Source organism: Neopelma chrysocephalum, unplaced genomic scaffold, assembly GCF_003984885.1.
Source record: "Neopelma chrysocephalum unplaced genomic scaffold, ASM398488v2 Primary Assembly neopelma1_45, whole genome shotgun sequence".
NCBI classification, from domain to species: domain Eukaryota; kingdom Metazoa; phylum Chordata; class Aves; order Passeriformes; family Pipridae; genus Neopelma; species Neopelma chrysocephalum.
This window is the reverse complement of record NW_020897704.1, coordinates 8,991,602-9,015,125: the sequence shown is the minus strand read 5'-3', so window position 1 is coordinate 9,015,125 and position 23,524 is coordinate 8,991,602. Positions and strand designations below refer to the sequence as shown.

General features: G+C 41.9%; 2 protein-coding genes across 6 annotated transcripts in view; one reads left to right on the top strand and one right to left on the bottom strand.

The window, feature by feature from the left end:
• The first annotated feature begins 427 nt into the window (after nucleotides 1-427).
• On the top strand, nucleotides 428-9,546 carry TRMU (tRNA 5-methylaminomethyl-2-thiouridylate methyltransferase). Its single transcript, XM_027679277.1, has 11 exons — nucleotides 428-518; nucleotides 864-1,029; nucleotides 3,211-3,317; nucleotides 3,878-4,000; nucleotides 5,179-5,351; nucleotides 6,013-6,066; nucleotides 6,588-6,654; nucleotides 7,448-7,548; nucleotides 8,610-8,754; nucleotides 8,979-9,061; nucleotides 9,317-9,546. Exons 1-11 carry the CDS (start codon nucleotides 428-430, stop codon nucleotides 9,461-9,463), a joined length of 1,257 nt encoding a protein of 418 aa, XP_027535078.1. The 3' UTR covers nucleotides 9,464-9,546.
• An 11,611-nt stretch (nucleotides 9,547-21,157) lies between these two features.
• The window catches only part of CELSR1 (cadherin EGF LAG seven-pass G-type receptor 1), a 168,392-nt gene continuing 166,025 nt past the window's right edge, over nucleotides 21,158-23,524 (bottom strand). For all 5 annotated transcript variants that reach the window (XM_027679276.1, XM_027679273.1, XM_027679272.1 and 2 more), the window contains exon 35: nucleotides 21,158-23,397. In XM_027679276.1, coding sequence (XP_027535077.1) covers nucleotides 23,373-23,397 — 25 coding nt within the window. In that variant the 3' untranslated portion in view covers nucleotides 21,158-23,372. The remainder of the gene's footprint in view (nucleotides 23,398-23,524) is intronic.

Here is a 23,524-nt window from a genome sequence, read left to right as displayed (position 1 = left end):
CTGTAGCCATATGCAATAAACTTTGGCTTATGCAGTGATAATGGACATCAAGCAGTCAAAGAGAGATGTAATGTTTTCTTCTGGGTCTTCCTTTATCCCATCCAGTGTGCTGATTCCTGGGGCTCAGGGGCAGTGGGAGCGTGTGTTTGAGGGTTCTGGTTGGCCTGATGTGGGGCGGGTTGTAGGCCAGAGAGCTCTTCGGCATTTTCCACTGAGTGAAGGAGCGAACGGGAAAACCCCCAGCACTGGGCCGGGTACGTTCCTCCCTCGCCGTGCGGGCACCAAAGGCCGCCGCTCGCGCTGCCACCGCCGCCGCCGAGGCCACTGCGGTGCCTGTGCCCGCCCCGCCCAGCGCGCAGGCGCGGTCCCCGCGCGGCGGTGTCGGGGCGGGCCCGGGCGGGCGGAAGCGGCGGCGGCGGCGGGGGAGATGCTGGCGGCGGCCGCGGGGCGACGCGTGGCCTGCGCCGTGTCCGGCGGCGTGGACAGCGCCGTGGCCGCGTTGCTGCTGCGCCGCCGAGGTGCGGGGGGTCCGGGGGTGGGAGAGCCCCGGCCCCGGCTCGTCCCCGCCGCGCTGTGGGGGCCTCGCTTCCCCTCTCCGTCCTCTCTGGGCCGGTCCCCGCCTCGGGGACATATCGTCCTATTAGGCTGCCAGAAGAGCTGGGTTTTGAGTTAGCTGTTAGCTACAGGAAAGAACACAGCCATACAATAACTGTACTGTAAAGCTTAGCAGGATGTTTGCTTAGCACGGGCTAATCGCGTCTTCTGAATGAAACAGTTAGTCAAGAAAGTCTTGAAAAACGCAGGTTTTGGGTCCGGGCTGTAAGAATTTAACTTTTTAAATGAGTCTTACCTTCGTTTCATAGGCTACCAGGTGACAGGCGTGTTTATGAAGAACTGGGACCCCCTGGATGAACAGGGAGTTTGCTCCATTGACAGAGATTGTGAGGATGCTTACCGGGTTTGCCAGAAGCTCGATATTCCATTTCACCACGTTTCCTACGTGAAGGAATACTGGAATGAAGTATTCAGGTAGAAACACATTTACAATAGATGGTCTTTCAGTATTTTAGTGTGGTACTGTGTTATGGTAAAAAGCAAGAATGGACAGATAATGGGCAATGGCAATGCACTGCAGTATTATCAGTGCTAAGAGGAAGTCCTGAAGCCTGTTAAATATTGGAGGAATTATTTTCTCTCTGATTTGTACTTAATTCAGAATTTATATCCTAGTTTTAGTATGTTATTTTTTAAATCAATAGAGGATTTCTCCCTATTTGTGAGTGTGTAGCAATTGGTTTGTTGCAGCTCATGTCTTCAGCTACCCATGTACTGGCCCAACCTTATTACAACCTGACAAAAAACCCATTTAATAGGGATTTATTATTTATTATTGTCTGTGTGCGTAACTTAGGCAGTGCATTTTACATAATATATACTGAATCCAGTTTACCATGAAACGATCATGAGCTAGCCTTGCTTCTTTAAACTATGACAAATTTGAAATTGTTTAGACTCTAAAGGGGGTGCTCAGATTTTCTGTGAATTTGTTGCACTTTAAGGGAAGTTCTGCATTGGAAAGGCTGAGAGTTTTTCGTGGGGGAAAGGATAAGAAGGGACACATTAGTATAACAGCATAATTGATCTTTATGCACTGAACATAAGTACATAGAAGTTGTTCCCCGATCTTCATCGTTCCCCTTTAAGTAGTACTGTTATTACTGAGGAATAACCTGCTACTTCTACTGCATGTTGAAATGACATCAAGCTGAGCACCAAACCTTTGGGCAGTCTGAAGGAAATAGCAGGACAGCCTTGTTCTGAGAAAGTTCACTCAATTTTTCCCTTTTGGTGTGAGAGAATGAATAAGTGTTATCAAGCTTCTTGAGGTGTGTGGGGTGTCCATAAATGAACCAAAGTCCACAGAAGTTCAGCTATGCTTTTGCTTCTCACCATTTATTAATACAGTGTTTCCAAACATTCTGTTACAAATGTCTTTCTTTGTTTCAGAATCCTTTTTTCTTTACTGTCATCAATGACCTCAAACTTACTCCTCTGGATCTCTCTTTGAAGGGTTAATCATAATAAAACAGCTTTTATCACGAAACTATTCCAGGTCTTGTCTTTTCCATGGCTTGTGCAAAGCCTTTTTCAGATCTTTACATCAGAGAGAGATCCAGTAGGCATCCTCCATTGCCCTTTCTCTAGTTCTGTGCTTTACTAGAAGCTCTGAACTAATGTGAGCCTGGCTTTATGTTGAGCCCTATATAAAACTTCCAGTGTACCATAAGAGTGTGGTGCTGAGCCAACAAGAGGGAGGCAGCTCTGGGTAGACCCAGGTGATTTAATTATTAGTATGAGTTGTCGAATTCAGAACTTCTGAAAAAGGAGTTAGACAAAATAAAGGACACGTTACTTTATTCCCTATTTATTGATGTAATGTATAACATGGTAAGGAAGAAGCAATTGATTTTGCTCCAGATGGTGAAAAGTAAAAAACTGAATCCTAGGATTGCTATTTTCTTTTAAATCCAGTCTGTGCCCTCATTTCCTCTTGATTTCAGAGGCTACTGAGGACAAGCAAAATAATGCAATGATTAAGCCTTTTGATATCTCAGGGCATTGCTGTGTGCTGGTTTAATTGCATTAATTATTATTTCAATGTTTTCAAGCAAGTAATGCTAAGTAATTATGCAACAGTGTAAAACTACAACATAACTTTGAGAAACTTTGAATTTCTAGAAGGAAAGAAAAAGGTCAGGAAAAAGTATGTAAAATTAAGGCCCATGACTAATTGGTTATGATGACATTATTGCAGATGAAGTTACTGTCTGTTCCACTGAGACACAGTATGTACTGCACCACATTGCCCTTTGAAGAATTAAATAGGGTTGTTTAATTCTGAAAGTATTTCATAAAAGATGAGTAGGATATGCACAGTGGGCAACCACGTCCGTCCCGAGGGAGTATTAATTTAATAAAGCAAGGTTACAAGATTATAAATGATCATTTGACCCTGTTCTCAGCGCACTTTGGAGAAAATCTTCCAAGCATTGGTTTTTTGCAGGTTAAAATCTAACGGGTATTTTGTTTCTGACATAAAATGCTTAGTATGACTGGAACTCAGTTTCTCATGTTTAAACAGATCATCCAGTCTCAGATAGTATTATGCATGTTAATGATGCTGACAGGCTTTGAATCTTTATTTTACAGCGACCTCTTAAAAGAGTATGAATTGGGAAGGACGCCTAATCCTGATATTGTGTGTAACAAGCACATCAAATTCAACTACTTTCTGCATTATGCTATGGATAACCTTGGTAAGGAATTTTGAAGTGTGTCAGCACAGAGTGTGTGCCCTGGAAATGCTTAAAGGATACAAACTCTTTAAAAAGTGGGGAAAAACATGAATTTGTGTGCATGCCTAACTCACATATCTCTGTGGCAGTATTTCAATAATTGCAAAGTAATTTGGTTTAGGTTTGCTTTTACAAATAGAATCATAGCATGGTTCAGGTTGGAAGGGACCTTTAAAGGTCATCTAATCCAATCCCCCTGCCCTATGCAGGGACATCTTCCACTGGATTAGGTTGCTCATGTGTAGGAACAGATTTAATTCAGGGACATGCATTGACCTGACCATTAAGTTTTACATTCTTAGGTGGTCCTTAAAGCACAGAAGCACAAGTACTGGCATGCTGATGAATAGTTTACATTATTTAAATAGCAGGAGTACGACTATTGTCAATGTAAGACTCTATAGGTTTTCTTCTTTCATTGCTTTCTGCCTTTCTTACTGGATGTTTGCAATCCTGTTTTGAACTGTGAATATCAAGTACATGCCTTTGTATTTTGTTTGGCTTGTTTTTTTCCTTGATAGGAGCAGATGCAATTGCTACTGGGCATTATGCTAGGACCTCCTTAGAGGATGAGGAAGTATTTCAACAGAAACATATTAAAAGACCACAGAAGCTTTTCAGAAACCGTTTTGAAGTTAGAAATAGTAAGTGGTGTCTCCATTCATTTCATGTTTCGTCCTAGATACAAAGAAGAAATTTAAACTATATTTGATGTCACAGAATCAGGGATGTTTGTTACCTTACACAAAATGATTACCAGTTAAACCCCTGCCTTTGTAGAAGGTTGGTTGTGCAAAACAGGATATTTACATAACTGAAAATGACCCTGACTTGTCAAGTATTACGTTTTCTGTTTTAAGAGCCGGATGAATGTCTGATGTATAGTGAGAAGCATGCCATACCCAAAGGGAAAGAAACTTGCAAACTATCACTATGCAAAGCTGCCATGGTGATGTTTTTGCGTTACAGGTTCCCCACTTCCATTTGTTTGTTCTGGACTTAAAGAAGTTTATTTGTTTCTTTGTTTTAATTTTATTTCTGGAAAGTTGAAATGGCCCCAGCAGAACCAACATATAGAACTTTACATGTGAACCAACTATACATGTGACAGACTATGATTCACAGTTGTAGTATTTTATGATATTCTAAACAGTCTTCTTTGCCTTTTTACTGAGATTTTGTATTTCTAGTTGTGACTGAACTATTGGCCTGTGGTTTGTGTTCATTTGAATCAAGAAACACATAAGTAGTGTTTGTACAACAGCAGAGCTATTTGCTTTTAAAGGGAGTGGACAGAACGTGACTGAAAAACTCTAATTTTATTTGATCGAGGCAATCAGAAGATTGCATCTGTTTTAAAGAAAAAAGTCAAACTCTCATCTCAGCATTGGTAATAACTTCGCTGATTGTTCAAATCATTGATTTATATCAGAGAGATTTCAAGGCAAAACAGTGTCTTTTTGAGGAACAGTATCCTCTAAGGTATTTGAATCTTCATTCTCTTTTTCACATAATATGTGAAAATTGTTTTCATTTTTTTGGGTTGTTGATGTCCTTTCCAGTGACATATGCATTCTCTCAGTAGATGAGACAGTGCAAGACTTTGTAAGATTCTGCACAGTACAAAATCTGACTGTTTCTAGATCTTTTTAGTGGTGAGAAAATACCTAATTTTCAGTTAGATTTTGAAAAACTAGTAAAATACTGTCTTTAACATATATTTGGAAATAATAAAACTAAAATGTTGTTTGTCAAAATACTAAAGGAAGTTGAGCTATTAATGGTAGTTATGTTGAGATGCTTTATGTGTTTCACTTTGCAGCTGTGAAACTCCTTCAAGGGGCTGACCTCTTTAAGGATCAGACCTTCTTTCTAAGTCAGATCTCACAGGATGCTTTGAGGAAAACCATTTTCCCTTTAGGGGATTTAACAAAAAGTTTTGTAAAGAAGATAGCAGCAGAACATGACCTTCATCATGTGCTAAAGAAAAAAGAGGCATGGTAACACTTAAACTCTTTTGATTTGTATTTCTCTCTAAATCAGACTTTCCTGAACTTTTTGAACTTTGATCTGTGACAACTTGTCTGCTTCTGAGCACCATAATAGAATAGGTTGGGAAGCATTTTTCATTACTGTCTACTTCCTTAAAAGTACTTTTATGAGTTTGTGGTTAGTTGTGTATTGTAGCTTGCAGATATTTTGTCTGCTGTTGTACCTCAGAAGAACTAAGGTGAAGGTGAATGTGTAGGATGCTGTGAGCCTGAAGGAAAGCATCCTCTGTCAGAGCAGTGGAGAAGCCTTTGGTCTTTACTCTTCATATCTTTTAAAGGCTTCCTCACTATAATTGTTTTTCAGTATGTCTTTATAAATTGGATCATCCTGTTTTTCCACAGTTACTTTTAACAAAAAAAGTTACATTTCTCTGAGAAATAACACCTCATGAGTTGATCTTAAAAAATGTGGTGGAGGCAGTAGTTGTATTGCTAATGCTGTCTTGATTGCTTTTCATGTTTATATGAAGAATGTAGACAGTAATTGGAAGGAAAAGGAAAACCTATTTGGTTTTGAAAGTTTTTTTTTCAAGAGATTATTAGTAGATATTATTTCAGATGTTTTTCTCTGCTTTTATGGATTCAATTCCATGTTTCCTTTTCAGAGTATGGGAGTCTGTTTCATTGGTGAAAGAAACTTTGAAAATTTCCTTCTTGAGGTGAGTGGCACTAAATCTGTGACAATCTTTGTTTTGTTCTGGTGTTCAGTTTTTATAAAAAATCCCCAGCAGTTTGTGGCCCACAATGCATAGTGATGTCCCATCTCCCTTTGAAGTGCCAGGCCTAGGCAGAAGCTCACAACAACAGCCTGTAGGAAGTATCATGCCTCTCCACCAGCAAACAGTCACTCACTCTCTGTAGCAAAAGGAGTGAACATGCACTTCTTTGTGTGCCAGGCTCTGACAAATGGTTGGGATGTGAGTGGGGCAAATGACTGAATCCTGCTGTCCCCTGGCGTGTGTGAGAATGGGGGAGTGAAGCCTAGATTATTTCTGAAAGGGATTGCTCTTCCTACTTTTCTCTCTAGAGCAGCATCAAGGAAAAGTCTGTAAGCTGCTTGGGCAGAGTTTGCTTCTTGAAAAGCTATTTTTCTGCTTCAAGAGAATATAGTGATGGAATCTGAAATATACTGTGAGGTTTTCTTGTGCCATCTTGTGACTTATCTCTTCCTCTTTGGTAGTATTTGGAACCTCAACCAGGTAACTTTGTTTCCATTGAAGATAAGAAAGTGATGGGAACACACAAAGGTAATTGGCTAACCCACCTTAATAGCTTGCTTTTAGGTAAATGGAACAATACTGCTTATACCTAGAGGCACCAATTTTGTGAAATTCCAGAGAAGTCTATAGGTTTTCCCCAAGTTTTTGTTAAATCTTGGAAACTTGCTTTACACCATATAGAGCTCTGAACTACAACTGATTATTGATTGATTATTCCATGTTGCAAGAAAGTAAATGATAATTATTAGAGTTGCTCTGTTGATACTGATTGTTATTTTAATACCAAGAGACCATTGTTTACTTAATTCTTTCAAAATGACTCCGCTCCCAGGTTCTTTAGTACCTAAACTTTGCAGAAAAAATGCACCATGAACCTCAGTGATGCTCAGCAGGACATCACCAAACGTGGGCAGCTTAACTTTCCTTTTCTCCTGTGTGTCCTTCCTTTGCTGTCCTCAGTTTGAGCTGCCACAACTGAACTCCTCTCCCAAGTAATTTATGGTAGTAGGATGTTGCACTGGTACATAAAAGTAAGGGAAACTGGCAAGACTGAATGGTAGCAAAACCACAAACTGAAGCTGAAATAAATATTTTTATTTTATAAAACCTAAGAATACCATAGTTGCAATGGAGTAGTATGAAATCATGTCCTTCAGGTGCGGGTGAAAATTTTCAAGTAGATGTTAGTTTAGTTCATAATTGGCCCACTTCTCTAAGACAGCTTGGTTGGTTATTCTTTGTTTAGCGGTAAAGTTTGGGGAAAATGATTTTAGTGTTATTTTTCTGAAAGTAAAACCTTTCCATTTTCATCTTTCCTTAGGTTGGTTCCTCTACACAATAGGCCAGAGGGCTCGGCTGGCAGGCCTCCAGGAAGCTTGGTTTGTTGTAGACAAAGATGTCAGCTCTAGAGATGTCTATGTGGTGAGTTAAAACACTGGTGTTGCAAATGACTAATGCAAGCAATTTTGTGTCTGCTGCTGTATGGAATGTGATCCTAAGCTGGGCAGAATTTTTGGCTTTTCTCTTGGAGGAAACAAGATCCAACTAGTGTAGCATCAGCCGACGTGAAACATCTTACCCAAAGGGGCTTTTCTTGAGTAGCAAGTTGGTTTAGATTTTGTCATAGAACTTTTCCAAACAAAGGGCAAATACTGAAAAGAATCAACCGGTCTACTGAGCTCTTATTTTCTACTCTAAAGCATGAGGGTTTTGTTGTAGTTAGTAGGATAATAACTTTTATAAAATTATAAAAGTTGTTATAATAGGGTTTATAAAAGGTGTAATATCTTTGTTTATGTATTGCTGCTTTGTTTTTCTAGTAAAAGAATTAGTAGCCAGTAATAGTTTTATAATTTTGAAAACTGAGGCAGAATATATATAATACTGCAAATAATTGGTGTGTTAATGGCTAATCATATGAGATGACTTGGAGTTCTGCAGCTTGCTAGCATTGTTAGTGTTTCTTCCTGTTCATGCAATTGTTATTCTTATTTGATACTGATGTGATTATAATGAAAGTGTTCTGCTACTTGTTGATGTGCCAGTGGTGGTGGGAGACCATAAACAAATGAGAATTGAGAAGAAACAGACAGTAGCACTAAGAAAATTTTGTTGTGCCCTACAGTAAGGTTGTGTGTGTGCAACACTGTTGTTGGGGATGTGTTCATTTGGAAAACTGGAGAAGAGGGAGGTAGCATCTTGTTGAGATAGGAGAAGGGAGGACAGTAGACTTCTGAACACAGCCTGAAGAAGGCAGAAACATGGTTGGAGGGAAAAGAATACAAGAAGTGACATGATTTTGAGATGCAGAAGACTGACAAATAATTCAGGCTTACTTTAGCCTACTTTAAGTGCTAATAAATGCTTGCTTTCTTACTCATTTTGCCTTCATTTTGATATGGCTTGATGTTTCCTCTGTATTTCATGCTTTACAAGTTATACAGTCTGGCAAAAACATCAGCATTAAATAAACATGTTTTAAGGCACCATCAAGAGACCACCCTGCTCTGTACAGAGACCTACTGCGGACAAACCGAGTGCACTGGATAGCAGAGGAACCTCCAGCAGAGCTTGTTAGAGAGAAAATGATGGAATGTCATTTCAGGTTTCAGCACCAGATGGCACTGGGTAATCAAACCTTGTTTTATTTTTTCTTTTGCTTGGTTTGTTAAAATCTGGTAGTGTGTTAATGCAGTTTTGCAGAAATTGTTGAAATGTTTTGGCTTGTCTTTCTGTTTCTGTAGTGTCTTATAAAACAGTATCTTGACTTAGATCTGTTTAGCCTAGTTATGAAGGTTTTTTAATGTGAACATAAGGATTAACTGTCAGGTATTTGGTCATTTTCTGCCTAGTGCCTTGTGTCCTGACTCTAAACCAAGATGGGAGTGTGTGGGTAACGCTAGTGAAGCCAGCAAGAGCTATCGCGCCTGGACAGGTAAGTTATTAGAAGTACTTTTCTGTCCTTTTTTTGTGTTTTAGCTGATCTGGCTAATAAAACAGAGTAGCTTTTTTATTAGCTGGAGTAATTTATTTATTATTTAAATTACTATTTTGTGTGGTTTGGGTTTTTTTTAAGATTTAGTCAGAATAAATTAATGTGCTCGCTATCCAGCAGGTCTTGCAGAGCCTTGAGTTGGTCACCATGCTGTTTGCAGCTGCTGAAAAGACTCTCCCTGTGTTTGTCTCCTAGTTTGCCGTGTTCTACAAGGGTGACGAGTGCCTGGGCAGTGGGAAGATCCTGAGGTTGGGCCCATCTGTGTATACTATGCAACAGGGCAAAAACCGAGGGGAAAATCCAAAGAAGGAAGAGATTGACAAAATAGAACCAGCAACGTAACACATGGCATTGTTTATTGAAGGACTTTGAAGAATTTGCTGCCTGAGAATAATAAAAACTGTAATAAATGTGGCTTCTGTTGATCTCTATGTTCTTAAGGCCAGTTGACTGTAGAGTCCCAGCTCTTGACTGTTAGCGCTGAATGAGTTTTAAACTAAAGCCAGTGCAGTGCAATTTTGCTGGACTGTGTGGTGCTATTTATGTTAATACATATCAAGGGATGTCCTAAATTGTTAACTGTAATGGTAGCTACACATGTAAGAATTTTAAGATAAAAATCATATCTGAAATCATAAATATCTCTTATGCGGAAATGAAATGCCTTTTTTCCCCCCTTATTTAAAGGTGCCTATCCCTAGTAAAGTACATATGTTGTTTTACGCTAAATGTATCTTTGTGCTTTGAACTGAGGAAAAGGAGCGAAAAGTATTCAAATTCAGCATTTTGAATTAACTCCAAGCAAGAGATATTTAATTTTATATAGTTTTATAAAAAATGCTGTGGATTCTTAAACTGTATTAAGTAGTGGTTTCCCATGTTTACATAAATCAGAATTACAAATCTTAGGGACTTAAAAACAGTCTGGAATGTTAAATGTTTTCACTCAACTGACTGCTAACTGCTGAGGGCTGAGGCTGTTTGGTTTGTCCCCTGGAGAAAAGAGTGCGTTGTTGTGCTTCAGAAAAATGCAAATTCATAGGAATTTCCTTGCTGTGTATCTAGCTTAATATAGACCTGATAATAACTGGATCTTGCCATATCTCATAATGGAGTGGTATCAGGAAGAGCTGAATACCCCACCAAATTATCTATGTTTATAAGGATTGGGTGCATTTTGAGGACACCCTAAGCTTATAATAAAACTTTATTACGGCAAGTCAACAAAAATGAATTCCTATCTTTTAAAATGGTAACTGTCTCTAAAGTACAGCTCTGCAGGAGCAGGACTTTCCAGGTGGGTGTAGTATTTTGAGATTTACATCCACTCTGGGCAGTAGGAAAGCTGTAGCATGAATAGATCTTTTCAGCAGACCTGAAGGATTGGATTACACGTACATCCTTTTCTGTTGTCTTGGTGTCTTGTAAGAATTCCTTTTGTTTCCTCTGCTAAGAAAAGTAAAAGGGGGAGAAGACTTTTCAATGGCTACCTTCTGGTCTGGCAAAGTTAAATACAGTTCAGGGTAAAGCCTTCAAGCCTGCGCGATGGCTTTTTTAGGTGAGATGCAGTATGCACGGAACTGAACCCACCCTTTAATCCTGAGGTTCATCTGCCAGGGCCAGACGAGCTTGGATGGTGGCAGCGAGGTCCTCAGGACGTAGGTTTGATTAGAGTGACCTTCTTTTAGATGGATGGCCTTACAGGGCTAAGCGAGCTCCATCTGCCCGGGTTTGGGATTAGAGTTGTCCTTCTCCTAGGATGGTTGCCAGAGGGCTAGTGAGCCCATCCTGCCCATGGACATATTATATCTGGCCCTTCGGTTTTGACCTGTCTGGCATGGGAGACCCTGCCGACGTTGTACTGTCGCCAGCATAGCTTGCAACCTCATAGGGGTACACAGGCTTACAGTTCAGGGAGCCATATGGAAAAAACCTAGACAGTTAAAATCTTACTTGGCATTACAGTAGATCTACTTGAGAGGGGAAAACCATCCTTAAATCAGTTAAAGTCTATCTTTAGGTCTACTGTCCATCCATGTGCAGGTTAACAGTAAGGACGATTTATGCTTCATGTGAACTGATTTGTATTAGGTTAGTTGTTATGGGTCTGGTCATGACTTTTATGTGGTTACATTGCAAAATGTAGAATTAATTACTTAAGGAGTTAATGCTCCATGTTGTCCTCACCTGAGTTTTGCTGCAAATGTCCCAATCAAAATCTTAACAAATGTTTTGTGTTATACTAGTGTGGTGTATACTACTATGTCATCTCTCACAATCTGCTTTGGTAGAGATATGTTCAACTGTGAGGACATGAAAAAGGACATAGCCACCTGTGACTCCTGGATTTATTAAGGTGTCTGCAAGATTAGTTCTCAGAGCTGCATAAAACTGTCTGCTTCTGGGCGTGCCCAAACCCACTGAAACATGTCAGCCTGGAGACACTGTGGTACCCAACTCTGCCTGGAGCGCAGGTTGAAGGAACCAAGATCCATACAACTGGTTCCCATCACCCTTGGGTTAAACTCAGTTGCTCTTAAAGAGTCTTCTGAACCTGGTCTGAAAATGTTTTTCTAGGCAAAAAAACCTACTTGTTGGATTTGGATAGGCTTTGCAAATGCTTTTAGAACAACAACAAAATCACACAGTGATTTTGATAAATTTGCTATTTTTTTCAAGAAAATGTTCATCCTGCCCTATAGGCTCAGTAGTTACTTGTGGTTTTCTGGGTTTGAGCATTGCTTCAGTGATGGGTGGAGCTGCTGAGTGGTTTGAGCTCTGCTGTACTGCCTGGGTGAAGAGCTGCTCACTATGAGGACACTGAGAAGGCACCTCACTCCAAGGATGGTTCTTTTATGCAGGAGACTGTGTTCCCTGCAGCCTGAATGTGTTTCCATAATGTTTGAGGACAAAAAAGACTTTCGTCACCATTCTTCAGCTCTTTCTTTTTTTTCTATTTTCTTTTTATCTCTATCAGGTGGGCTCTTTTTTTATAAATCCCATTCTGAGGACAAGTTTTCCTGGTATATTATCCCTGGGATGGCTTTGCTGCTGAATTGCTGGTACAATGCCTGGTGCATCCCAAGCCCAGTGGATTCAGGGCGCTTGCTTGGCCTCAGGCACAGTCGGTGCAGTATTTTTAAGTGCTTTTAACACTGTTATGGTGAATTTAGGAGTTCTGGCAACAAGATCCCAGGTTTGCTGAGAGCACTGAGCCAGTGCCTCATAGCAGGAAAGGGTAGCCATGTCCTTCTTGTAACATAGCTGGCATGGGATGCAATGAACATGTGCTACAGCTCCTGCAGGACAGAGGCTTTTTACATATGCTCTGCTTCCCTCATTTTGTTTAAGCATCCTTTACATTGGATACAGTAGCAATCCAGGATGGCTAATCTGGAAATTCATAAGTTAACATGCTGCTCTTCGGTGGAAACCTCTCTAGCAATGGTCTCCATTCACTTTTAAGGCTCAGGGACTTTTGATTTTTATCATCAGAGCTGAATGTCATGGTTCTGCTGAAGAATCCTCATCTGAGGTAGAGGTGAGTATAGGCAGTGTTTGGTTAGTACAGACTCATTGTTTGAGAAGGGTGGAGGCTTCTTCTCAGCTTCTGTGCAGTGCAGCCTCTTGCTGTGGTGATAAGCAAAGACCTTTGACATCATGAATCAATTGCTGCTGCTGCTCCCAGTGAACCTCATCATACTGCTGGGAGCTAGGAATTAGTGGGCATTTGTGAAACTCAAATTGCAAATAGCTTCTTGCATGGGATGTTTCACAACAGGTTGCACATGTCCAGCAACACAACGCTTGCATGTTTAAACCAGCATTTCCAAACAGCTTGTACTGTTCAGAGGGGTTGGTACATTTCTCTTTCCATCCCATGTGCTTCTCCTGGATAAGGGTCTCAACTACTGACCTCTGGCATGAGATCTCATACGTAGGGTCTTTGGTCAGGGGAATTTCATTCTGTCCTGCATGAGTACACGTTTCTCAGGGACATCTGGCAGAGCAGCCTATAGATGCACATTTCTACTGGTGGAGCTGGCTGTTACCTGCAAGACGAGCAGCACCATCACCATTTCTGACTGTGATAGTAACAAGTGTGTTGTTTCTGTAACACCAGTCTTCCCAAAACCAGTGTGCAGTAGTGCTGAGAGCAGTGCCCGAATCCCATGCTCCAGCTTGCCCCAGGGCTTGCAGCCTCCCCTGGCCTGACCCAAAATGGTTGTGAAAATGCACACGGGCACAGCTATAACAACTTGGAAACAGGGAAGTAAAAAGAGTGAGGTGAGAGCAGAGGTTGGTGCTGGGGTCAGGCAGCCACACTTCCTACAAGGGACCATCACTGACACCAACATTCACACAGCCTTTGCCAAGGCTGGACTTTGGCCAAGCTTAGGTTTGAACTGGGTAAGAGCAGTCTGATTGGAAGATGATTTTTTTTTTAATCTATTACAGAAGGTTATCATCAACATGCTTTTGAAAATTCACTGGCTTTTCTTTTTTTTGTCATTTTTCTGCCACTTTGGGCAACAAATTGCAAGCAGGTTATTTCACTTTCAAGTTAGCATTAAGCTCTTCAGGTCTCAAAATATTTGGTTTCAGAGACTCACATGAATGACTACTTAGAAAAGGATTTTTCCCTTCCAAAGAAGAGAACATGATAACAAGATTAGGATCATGTAACTGAAAAATCATGACTTGTGTGAGCTAAGGCTGGGACTGAACTGAAATCTCTGTTGTGCTCTGTGAACATGTTTGAAACCTGTGTTGCTGAATGTATAATGGCTGAGAAATTGCACTCCAAGTGCAGTTTTATTCCAGAAGTGCTTGTGTAAAACTTAATTGCATTCCTAGCTTTGCTGCTTCTTGGCAGTATTCCTGCCCAGCTGGTGCTGCAGAGCTGGAGGACAGGGCTGTGCCCATGCAAGGAGAGCAGGCCTGTCCTCTGATCTGTTCTGTTTTCACCTGAATAGGATCTTTGGAGCGTTGAGATGTTGCACAGGCATGGTGGAGGTTCTCATTCACACCATGGCAGCACAGTATTTACAGTCCAGCAGTAAAAGCATTGCTTTTTAATGTTCGGATTGGCTTTTAGGACTGAGAGAATCTTTCATCCTCCCGCTTCAAAATCAAGTGTTCATGTGCTTTAGCTGCAAACCACAGGGAACAAAGCTGATGTTGTTTTTACAAAGCTCCCTCCCCCCCTTTTTTAGAATAGAACTATCTTTTCAGCATACTTACAAGGAAAAAAGTAACAATTTTTTTGATGCAACATTTAAATTCACATATGTATATATATTACAATTCATCCCTATGGTCAAGGCTGAGCTCTCTCTAGAAACTGGGATATGAGTGCATGCAGCCTCCTGTGCAGACTTGCCCCTGCAGGCAATGAGATGGGACTCGAGTGAAGATTCTCAGTGCAGCTTTTGCTGCCTGGAGTGGAACATCAGGGTCATGCTCTTTCAGAGTTTCAGAGTTTAGGATGCCACTTCCCCTTCCACCTTTGTTCCCAAACCACATTTTTCAAATCTCTCTTTCTCCAAAAGAACCTTTCAGCTTGGAGACTTCAGCACAGGAATGTCCAGCCATGGTCTCTGCTGCCCCTTTCTTTACACGGAATGATGTCGGGTTCTGCAGCCAGGGACAGTCGAATGAGCTTCAAGGGGATCTCAGTCCCTCCAAACAGGCTCGAGTCAGGTCATGGGAGCATGCAATGCTGTCTGCTTTGCAGCCATGCCTTCTGCCAGCTGGATCCCCTTCAGAAGATGGAGCACATGATATGGAGAGTGCACAGCAAAGTGAGTTTCCTGGCTGCTCTCCATAAGCACGTGACTCCCTTATCAGTCACATTTCTGGTACTGTCCAAAGAAAAGAAAAGGCTGAGGTGTTGCCACAGCTGTGAGCCAGTCTTGGTGGGAACTGCCACCAGAGATCACAGAATCACAGAATCATCAAGGTTGGAAGAGACCTTCAAGATCATCTAGTCCAACTGTCAACCCTGCACCACCATAATCTCCCCAAGTGCCATATCCAGATGCTTCTTGAACACTTCCAGAGATGATGACTCTGCCACCTCTCTAGGTAACTTCTTCCAATGCCTAACCATTCTTTCAGTGAATTTTTTTTTTTCTAGCAAGATGAAGCCCTTCCATCTCCTGCCTGCTGGTCCTAATACTAAAGAGCACCTCTGGAGGTCTAGTGAGCTGGAAGCCAGGAAGAAGTTTCTGAAGGCAAGAGACTGTTCAAGGGAACAGCTCATGTGGAGTGAGGCTACAGTGAAAACATTGTGTGTGGGCTGAGGAGCTGGATCTGCCAGTAAGGATAAGCACGGATCAGAGAAAGTCAGGTTGCAGCTGAATATTTCTTGGAATGCCTTAGATGCTGATTCTTTAAACAAATCCCAATTGTTTAATTTCTCAAGAAAAGATAGGCCAATAGCCCTGACTACTACCAAGGCCAAAAAAACCCCCAAAACCAAACAGGTAAGCAAATGTCAAAGCAAATTCTTGCATATTTCATGCATGAAAAGGAGAAAAATGGTTGAGGGAGTAATTCCTGGCCTTCTGGACTGGAAAATGGTTGTGTTATGAGCATTGTAGCATGCACGGTTGGGAGATGATGGTGACTAGGTGAAGAGGATGTCCCACTGATGAGGAACATACTGGCAACCATACATAGGTTATGAATAGAATTTTAAAAATGCTTCCTCTGCATTTAAATGTATTTACGTGCTTTAATGAATTGAAAAAAATGAAATTATCTATGATAAATGCAATAATCACATGAATGTGGCATGCACTGATGATGCAGGGAAGTGAGGTGCCATTTCCAGATTCAGCACCAAGAGGCGCCAGGACATCACATTCATCCCTCCCAACCATGGACAACATTGCTGGGAGAGGGTGACCATAGGAAGGGCAATTAACACATCCATGATTGTGACTTTTTCCTGGTTTTTTTTGACTTTTTCTGAGTCATGAGACCTTGGAAGTATTGCCCCTTTGTGGGTTTGCTCACTGCAGGGATAAAGCCACCCAGTCATTTCAGCACACTGATGAGCCAGCTCTTAAGAGCCAAACTCCCATCGGGCTGGGCAGCAACCATGGTACTGGTCAGGCAAGTGACAGCCCCAGCAGCAGGGAAAACTCACACGTTTTACACTGACATGGTTCAGGTCCTGCCTGCCCTCCTTCTCCTGCACTGGGCTGTGCTGGTCATTAGCTTTCCTGGCCACTCTTAAACATTCTCTGGGAGGTTTATTATTTTTTCTTTGGAGGACCAGCACCAGATTGGAATGTGTGAGGGTTCTGATGAACACTAACTTTTGGGTTTGCTTTGCTGAATTTCTGGGATATTTTTCCTTTCTAAGATGTCTTGCATATTACTAAAGGTATAGCATCAGCTAGAGAGACTTGAGAATGCAAAAAGCTAATGGACTCCTTAGTCAATGCAGTTTTCCAGCATACAGAGTAATTTCTTTAATACAAAAGAACTTCCAACTCACTCTGCAAGTTTTAAGGTCCTAGAAGCAATGAAATACATGGAGAGATACCCTTGAAACAGACCCTACCTGGAGAAATGAAGTTTTTCCAAGGGGCTGCCACACTCTGGACTTTGATAATTCAGTGGCACTGTTCCCATTCAATAGCACCATCTTTTGAGGATGCTCCCAGGAAAACACCAGTCTTGTAATTACTGCACATCAGTCCCTGTGGGGAAAAGCAACAGAAGACCTACTTCCAGTAAGAAGATTCCTTAAAAGTGACCTGACTACTCTGTCATGGATTTCTCCAGAAGTGCTGTGGGGGCTCATGACAGAAATTCCTCTGGTGCTTCGTATTCCTGCAGGGCTCCTGGGTTTGTGTCTCTGGGGTTGCTGTGAGATGGATGCAGTCTGCAAGCAGTGTTGGTGGCAGATCTTACCCAGCAGTTCTGGTTGGTTGTCTCAAAAACCTTCAAGTTGGATTCCTAGATAAATGGTGAATTCTTTCTTTTCTTTAAGAAGTCCCTAGGTAGGAAAAACATTCAGAGGTATGTAGCATTGACTTCATGGGAGCCAGCTGTTTCATCCCTTTGTGCATCCAGTTCTGTTTTGTTTTCAGTGAAATTTGGTCAGAACATAAAAGGGCTCACCCATGTCCTTGGGAGGAGGGAAGATTCCCCACGTTTTCCTCTCCCATGTAGAAATTCCCTCTCCTGCCTCCCAGTCTGCTGTGTCCTCCAGGGCTGATGAACACAAGCACAGCAGGAAAATCCTGGGCTGTGCCCACCACAACACAGGAGGAGAGACTGAGTGAGAAACCAATGATGGAACATTTCTTCTCTTATTTGAAGGACTTCAGTGAAATTTGCATCTAAAAAAAGGATGAGTACTAGCACAGCTCTCTTTGGCAATCTGTTAATCTCAAAGGCTTCATCCCCAGCCCTGCTGCAGCTCCTGCCTCTTGGCAAAGCAAACTCAGTGGGTCTGGTACAGCTTTGCTACACTGAATGAGGCTTTGTGTGAAACTATAAACATCAAAGAAGGATGGATTATAAACATAAAAAAGACTGGTATAGATAACTAACCATGTGGCATCTGGTGGATTTCTGACTGGTGCTGAATTAAAGGTAGTTTTAATTTTAATCTATTTACTTAAGGTGTGTTTTTCTATTGTTCACACATTTTTATTTCTCTCTCCTCTCTAAGAGTACACAAAGGACTCCATAGGTCCTGTCACACCAATCCACTCCATGGCTGTTAGCAAGTTGGCTATATATAGTAAAACTGTGTGACTGATCTATTACAAGTTTGAAAGGTTTCAGTTGTGGCTTTTAAACTGAAGGGCACTTTATGTACTATTAGTATTTATTGATATAGTAATGCCTATAGAAATGAAGCAAGAGGTTTTCCTACACATTAGCCCAAGGAGTTGGTATTTTTTCAAACTGTTTTATTTGGGGGGAGAGTGGGAAGGGAGAACCCAACCTGTAAGAAAGTAATACGGGAAAGCACCTAAGTGGACATACTGCAACTATTTTTAATAAAAGAGAATGGCAGCACCTGGAAAGATGGAGCTCAGCGTTCATTTCTATTTCATGAGTGGATCTGATGTAAAATGACAGGTTTGTGGATGTCAGGATGGGCTCCAGAAGGCTTAGATCTTGCTGGGCAGGGGCAGTCCCACATTTTGGCCAAGGATGGCCCTGGGACACACAGCAGCTGTCAGAGAGACAGAGCACCTCTCACCTTAAGTGGAGTTCTCTCCCTAAGGTATGTCTCAGCTCTGCTCCACCTCTGTGGTGTCTCCTGACCCAGTGCAGAGGCTGGAGTCTCACAGCACCCTCAAGAAGCATGGTCCAGAGAGAAATCACTCAGTGCCTCCCTTCAAATAAAGACAATATGCTCAGGGTATGTAAACTTTTGAGTTTGAAGGAGTGGATACTCTATTCACAGAGGTCTTTGAGCAAAGGGATGGCAGCAGCAGATGTCTGACCAAGCCCATTACAGAGCTCCAGGGGGCTCCTGGGGGCACTTACAAATGCTTAGAAGTATTTAGAAGACAATAGTGAATTAACACGGTCTCTTTGCCACACACACTTCCAATTAATCTAATTTTCTTTAATACAGTGCCTGGCATGGTGGATAAAGGAGCAGCAACAGCAGATGGGACATGTCTTCAGTAAATTGTTTGATACTGCCCCACCCTCTGTTCTCATATGCAAAACGCAGTCAGTGTGGGCTGACATTAATCAATATGAAGTAGGTGCAAATCCTGCTTGGCAAGAAGGGAAGTGTTATAAAAGCCCTCTTGGGCTTAGTTTCATTTGGTATTTTCATTCATGATTTGAATGATGAAATGAAAGGTAGATTGTAAAGGCTGCAGATGCTGCCTCCAGGCATACTCATGGACAGAACAAAAATCCAAAACGAGTATGAGACACTGGAGGATGGATCCAAAAATCAAGAGACTAAAATAGAAAATGAGTACAGTACCAATCGCTTCTTTTAGGGAGGAGAAGTGAGTTGTATATGTGCAAATAGGAGCATAAAGGCAGGGCAAAACCTCTGCAGAAGGGGCTGTGGGGCCCAAACGCGTCCCAGACTGGTCTTGGCGCTACAGGTGGTGTCAGGTGGACAATGATAACATCTTACCAGCACTGCTGGGGATCTCCTTTCTGTGATCCTCCTAGACTTCGGCAGGAGCATCCTCTACAGCTGAGCAAGCTGTGTGGCTGAGCATGATAAGGACATGGACAAACTAACTCATCATCCTAGGAAGTGCTATTACAGGCTATTGGCGCATGTACTGGAATTATCATATAGGATTTTTAAGACTGTTTTAGACAAATCCCTGAGTATATTTGAACTTGAGTTGTTGGAGGGGCTGGGCTATGTGACTGATTATGTTATCGCAGTCTTACCATGCCATGCTGCTGCCACTGGTCCATATCTTCCGGAGTTTTTTTTCTTAAAATTTGCTTAGGCCAAATGTCACTGTAAAGATTAGGACAGGAAAAGTTAATGAAATGGAGAATATTTTTAATTATTTTCTCTTTTTTTTTTTGGTGTTGGTAGGCCTACTCCTTGCATTTTGTGGGCTGCTCCAGTCTCTTCTCTCTCTCTGCCACTGCCAAAAAGGTTACATTAGACCTGGTAATGGGTTGAAGAAGAGCAAGAAGGAAGGGTAGAAGGTACAGCAGTGTTTCTGCACAAAGAGCAGTGACAGAGATCCAAGTTGTTCAGGTGGAAACAGGCAACTCAAATACTCTAGAACAGAGCCTATCTCCCTCTTTGACCTGGAGAAGGTAACTGAGAAATGATTGCTTACTGCCTCCTGCTGCAAGCAGTGAAGTTGTCCATTGTAGGGGACAGGAATGAAGCTGAAGATGAGGAAGAACTTTTTCTTGCTGCTTGTGACTGAGTCAGACAACCCACCACGTACTAGAAGTTTACATGGGTCCAAAATGCAACATGACAGACATAAGAGGGAAAAAAATGTGTTGCTGCAGACAAGCACAACTCCTCCCTCTGGGGAGCCCTGAGCTGCAGCGTGCTGGGGTCTGTGGACCCTGCTGGGGCCAACTTGCCATGTAACACGTGGCTGATAATCCTCTTTTCCTAAACATCTGCTGTGGGTCGCTACTGGAGGTAGGATCACAGGATGATCTGTCCCTTAACTATCCTGCTTATGTGAAAGCCTGAGGCTTATTTCTGCTTTTCCACAGAAAAGTGAACTAATACTTGAGAAAAAACTCAAGTATTAGTGTTCTGCCAAAAAATGCACTTGTACAGTAAAATTTAGAACAGTTTCCCTTGGGGCTAATTACTTGGGTTTGTTCAGTGGCAAGTTTTAGCAGAGCTGCTTGCAAACTGAAGATCCTGTCTTTGATTTTGCCCCTAAATCATGACAGTAGCCAGGCGCTCTCCACCTGACTTCACACTGGCCAGTTGATACTTTTATTTCCAGAAAGCTGGCAGACATGTGCAGGTCACTGCTGTGCCTTGAGAGATGCATGAATGAAGACTTGCACAACAGCCTGAAAAGTATTGACTGAGCAAGACCACGGCTTAGCCTCAGCTGGCTTGGAAGAGCCAAGAATGTAGCCAAGGGAGTCCAAAAAGGCCCTCGTCACTGCAGGCTGTCATTGGGCTGGGCTGGCTGGCTGCCTCACCCCCTCTAGCTGCTCTCCAACCTCCTTTTCTAAACCTGGTGCTTTCCTGGTGATTTGCTTTGCTCTGGGTTAGCAGAGGGTATTTCTCTTCAATGGACCATTTTCCATGTCTGAAAAATGCCACAGGTTTGGACTGAAATGCAATGCATGCAGTGGTACCCTGTGCCAGCTCAGGGCACAAACCACTGGGCTGGAAGGGCGGGGGGGTCTGTGTGTGTTGGCTTGTTGATGCTTTACAGCCTCTGCTTCCTCAGTGAGAGTGAGGGGTACCCATATGTTCCTCATTCCCATTACTTTCTAACCCCTGGAAATGCCATTTGGACCCTCAGCATTACGCACTGCACCTAAAATAAACCACCGGAGGATGAATACAAGTTCAAAAAAATTCTTAATTTATTGTAAATTCTCCTTTCATCTGTGCTGCAATTCCAGTGTTCTGAACATTAATAAATATACATTTGTTAAAAAAAAACAACAAAACAACAACCTCCAGTGTCTAATCTGCCATAAAGCTTTTAAAAAGTCATAAAAATAGGTTTTAATTTTTTTTGTAATTAATACAACTGACCCTCATTTACTGAGACAATTCTGATCAAAATAAAAACTACCTACATCTCACTGGGACAAAATATACATACACAGATGTAAAAACAACTAGCATGGGTTATACACAATGCCTGAGCACACAGCCAAGTGCCAGACCTTTAAAACATTCAAATTTTTTTTCTGTCAGAAAATGTCACGCAATATGTTGCATAATTTTTAAAGGAACAACATCCTTCCTCCCTCTCCCCTTCCAAAGGCCTCCTTGATACTTTTGAAAATGCATAGGAATATAATGAAATCAAGATTACAGCATATAGTTTTTCATCTTTCCCTCAACTCTTGCATTTAACTTAGCCTGATTTTCTGTTTTTTTCCCTTTCACACACATTTACACAAACGAGCCAGTATTTTCCCAAAAGGGCTGCTATGGCAAGCAAGGAGCTCCCGAAAGCCTTGTTGTCAGAGAGCAAGTCACAGCCACACCACTGCCGTCCTTGGAGTCACATATTCCCAACACGGGGAGCCGCTGGCTGAGCTCTGCCCCAGCTGGATGCAAACTTCTTCACATCTTGTTTTTCCTTTACTTGTTCACATTGCAGGAAGGTGAAGACAGCAGATAAGTTACACTTAATCTTCCTATACTTGTGAACCCAGCACATTTTGTGGGAAATATGAAACCTTAAGCCTTCCATGTGCTTTTTGAAACACCAAGAAGGCCAGGGCTTTGTCAAAGAGCTGGATAGTGAAACCTGGACATCTTTAAAGACTTGTATTTCTGCTTTGATTAGCAACGTGCTGAATCCAGTGGGAAAAAAAATTAAAATACAATAAAATAAAATACTGCATCTGAGGCAGAACTTTCCCCATGGGAGGAGGGCCCTCTTCTTAGGACATGCAGAGTGCTGGTTTGGTTCAGAGCCAGACCAAAGTCAAAACCTATCATACAATCAGACCACTTATTTTCTTGTTCTTCGTAAGGGAAATATCGATTTGACTTCTTCCAGACAGGACTGTGTTGAAATCTTACACAAAGTTATGACTTCTTTTTAGTCCTGAAGTTCAGTTCCTGAACATTTCAATGCACTTCAGAGAAGGGGTCAAAACACCAAAAAATGAAAAAACAAAGTTTTGTGGGTTTTAGAAGAGGTTATGAAAGAAACATACTGTACCCTAAAGTGTTCCAAAATCTGTCAGCAAAACTTATGAATTACAGTCATGGATTTTGATGTAATCTTTACTCTATTACTTTGAAAACTGCATTGTGTCTGAAGGTGGCTTCCATGCAAACCTCAGTTACTTTACCAAACGCCAAATTCAAGTAAAATTGTGCAATGTTCATATAAAAAATATCAAACGCTCTTTTTAATTGATTTCCTATTATCAAATTAAGAAGATCAGTATAAATGTAAAATATACAAAGGAACTTTTTCTTTAGCAACACCATACAAAATATATAAAAGTATCTACACTTTTTATATATATATAAAAGATTTTTTTTTCTTAAGACAATGTGTCCATAGGGGGTGGACAGAGATGCTGGCATAGAAACCAAAGGACACTTGTTGGGTTATTCTTCCCTAGAGCCCAGCAAGCTGAAGGGTTCACACTGCAGCTATCAAAACTCCACCAGAGACATCTAGTGCTTGTCTTCAGGCTGATGGATTGACTTATTGTAGGTCCACTATGATAATAACATGTTTTTCCTTGGTTCTCCCCTGTAATAAGCAACCCCTGCAGCACCGTCTGCACCACAAATAGGTATCCGTCCATCACAGTGCATCCCTGTGGCCACTTCCATGTGTTCTAGGCACAGGTTCATGCCGTGAGGAGCGTACCACACAGCAACCTTACTGCAAGTGCAAGGGCACTGTGTCCCCACTGTGAGCGGTCAGGAGTGTGCCATCACATGAAACCGTGTGGGAATCAGTGCCCGCTTCACCCTCCTCACCACGTGGCCACTCTGATGAAATCCGAAGCGGGAAGGCGGCGACCCTGCAGCGAGGAGTCCGGAGCCATGCAGAGGTGATCACAGTTTCCTGATGGTTCAAATTGAAGTTTCATTACTGCCCCTGTTAGTGAGAAGAAGTAATCATGCAGGCTTCGGGTTAAACAGGCACAGGCAAACCACCCTACCCAAAACTACCTAATCCTTTTTAGTAAGGGCTCATGCTCTGTCCGGTTACCATGCCTTGGCAA

Coding starts and splice junctions, on each gene's coding strand:
- TRMU (XM_027679277.1), top strand. CDS start 428: ATGCTGGCGGCGGCCGCGGGGCGACGCGTGGCCTGCGCCGTGTCCGGC. Junction 5,352..6,012: donor ATGTGCTAAAGAAAAAAGAG/GCATGGTAACAC, acceptor TTTCCTTTTCAG/AGTATGGGAGTCTGTTTCAT. Junction 7,549..8,609: donor GCTCTAGAGATGTCTATGTG/GTGAGTTAAAAC, acceptor ACATGTTTTAAG/GCACCATCAAGAGACCACCC.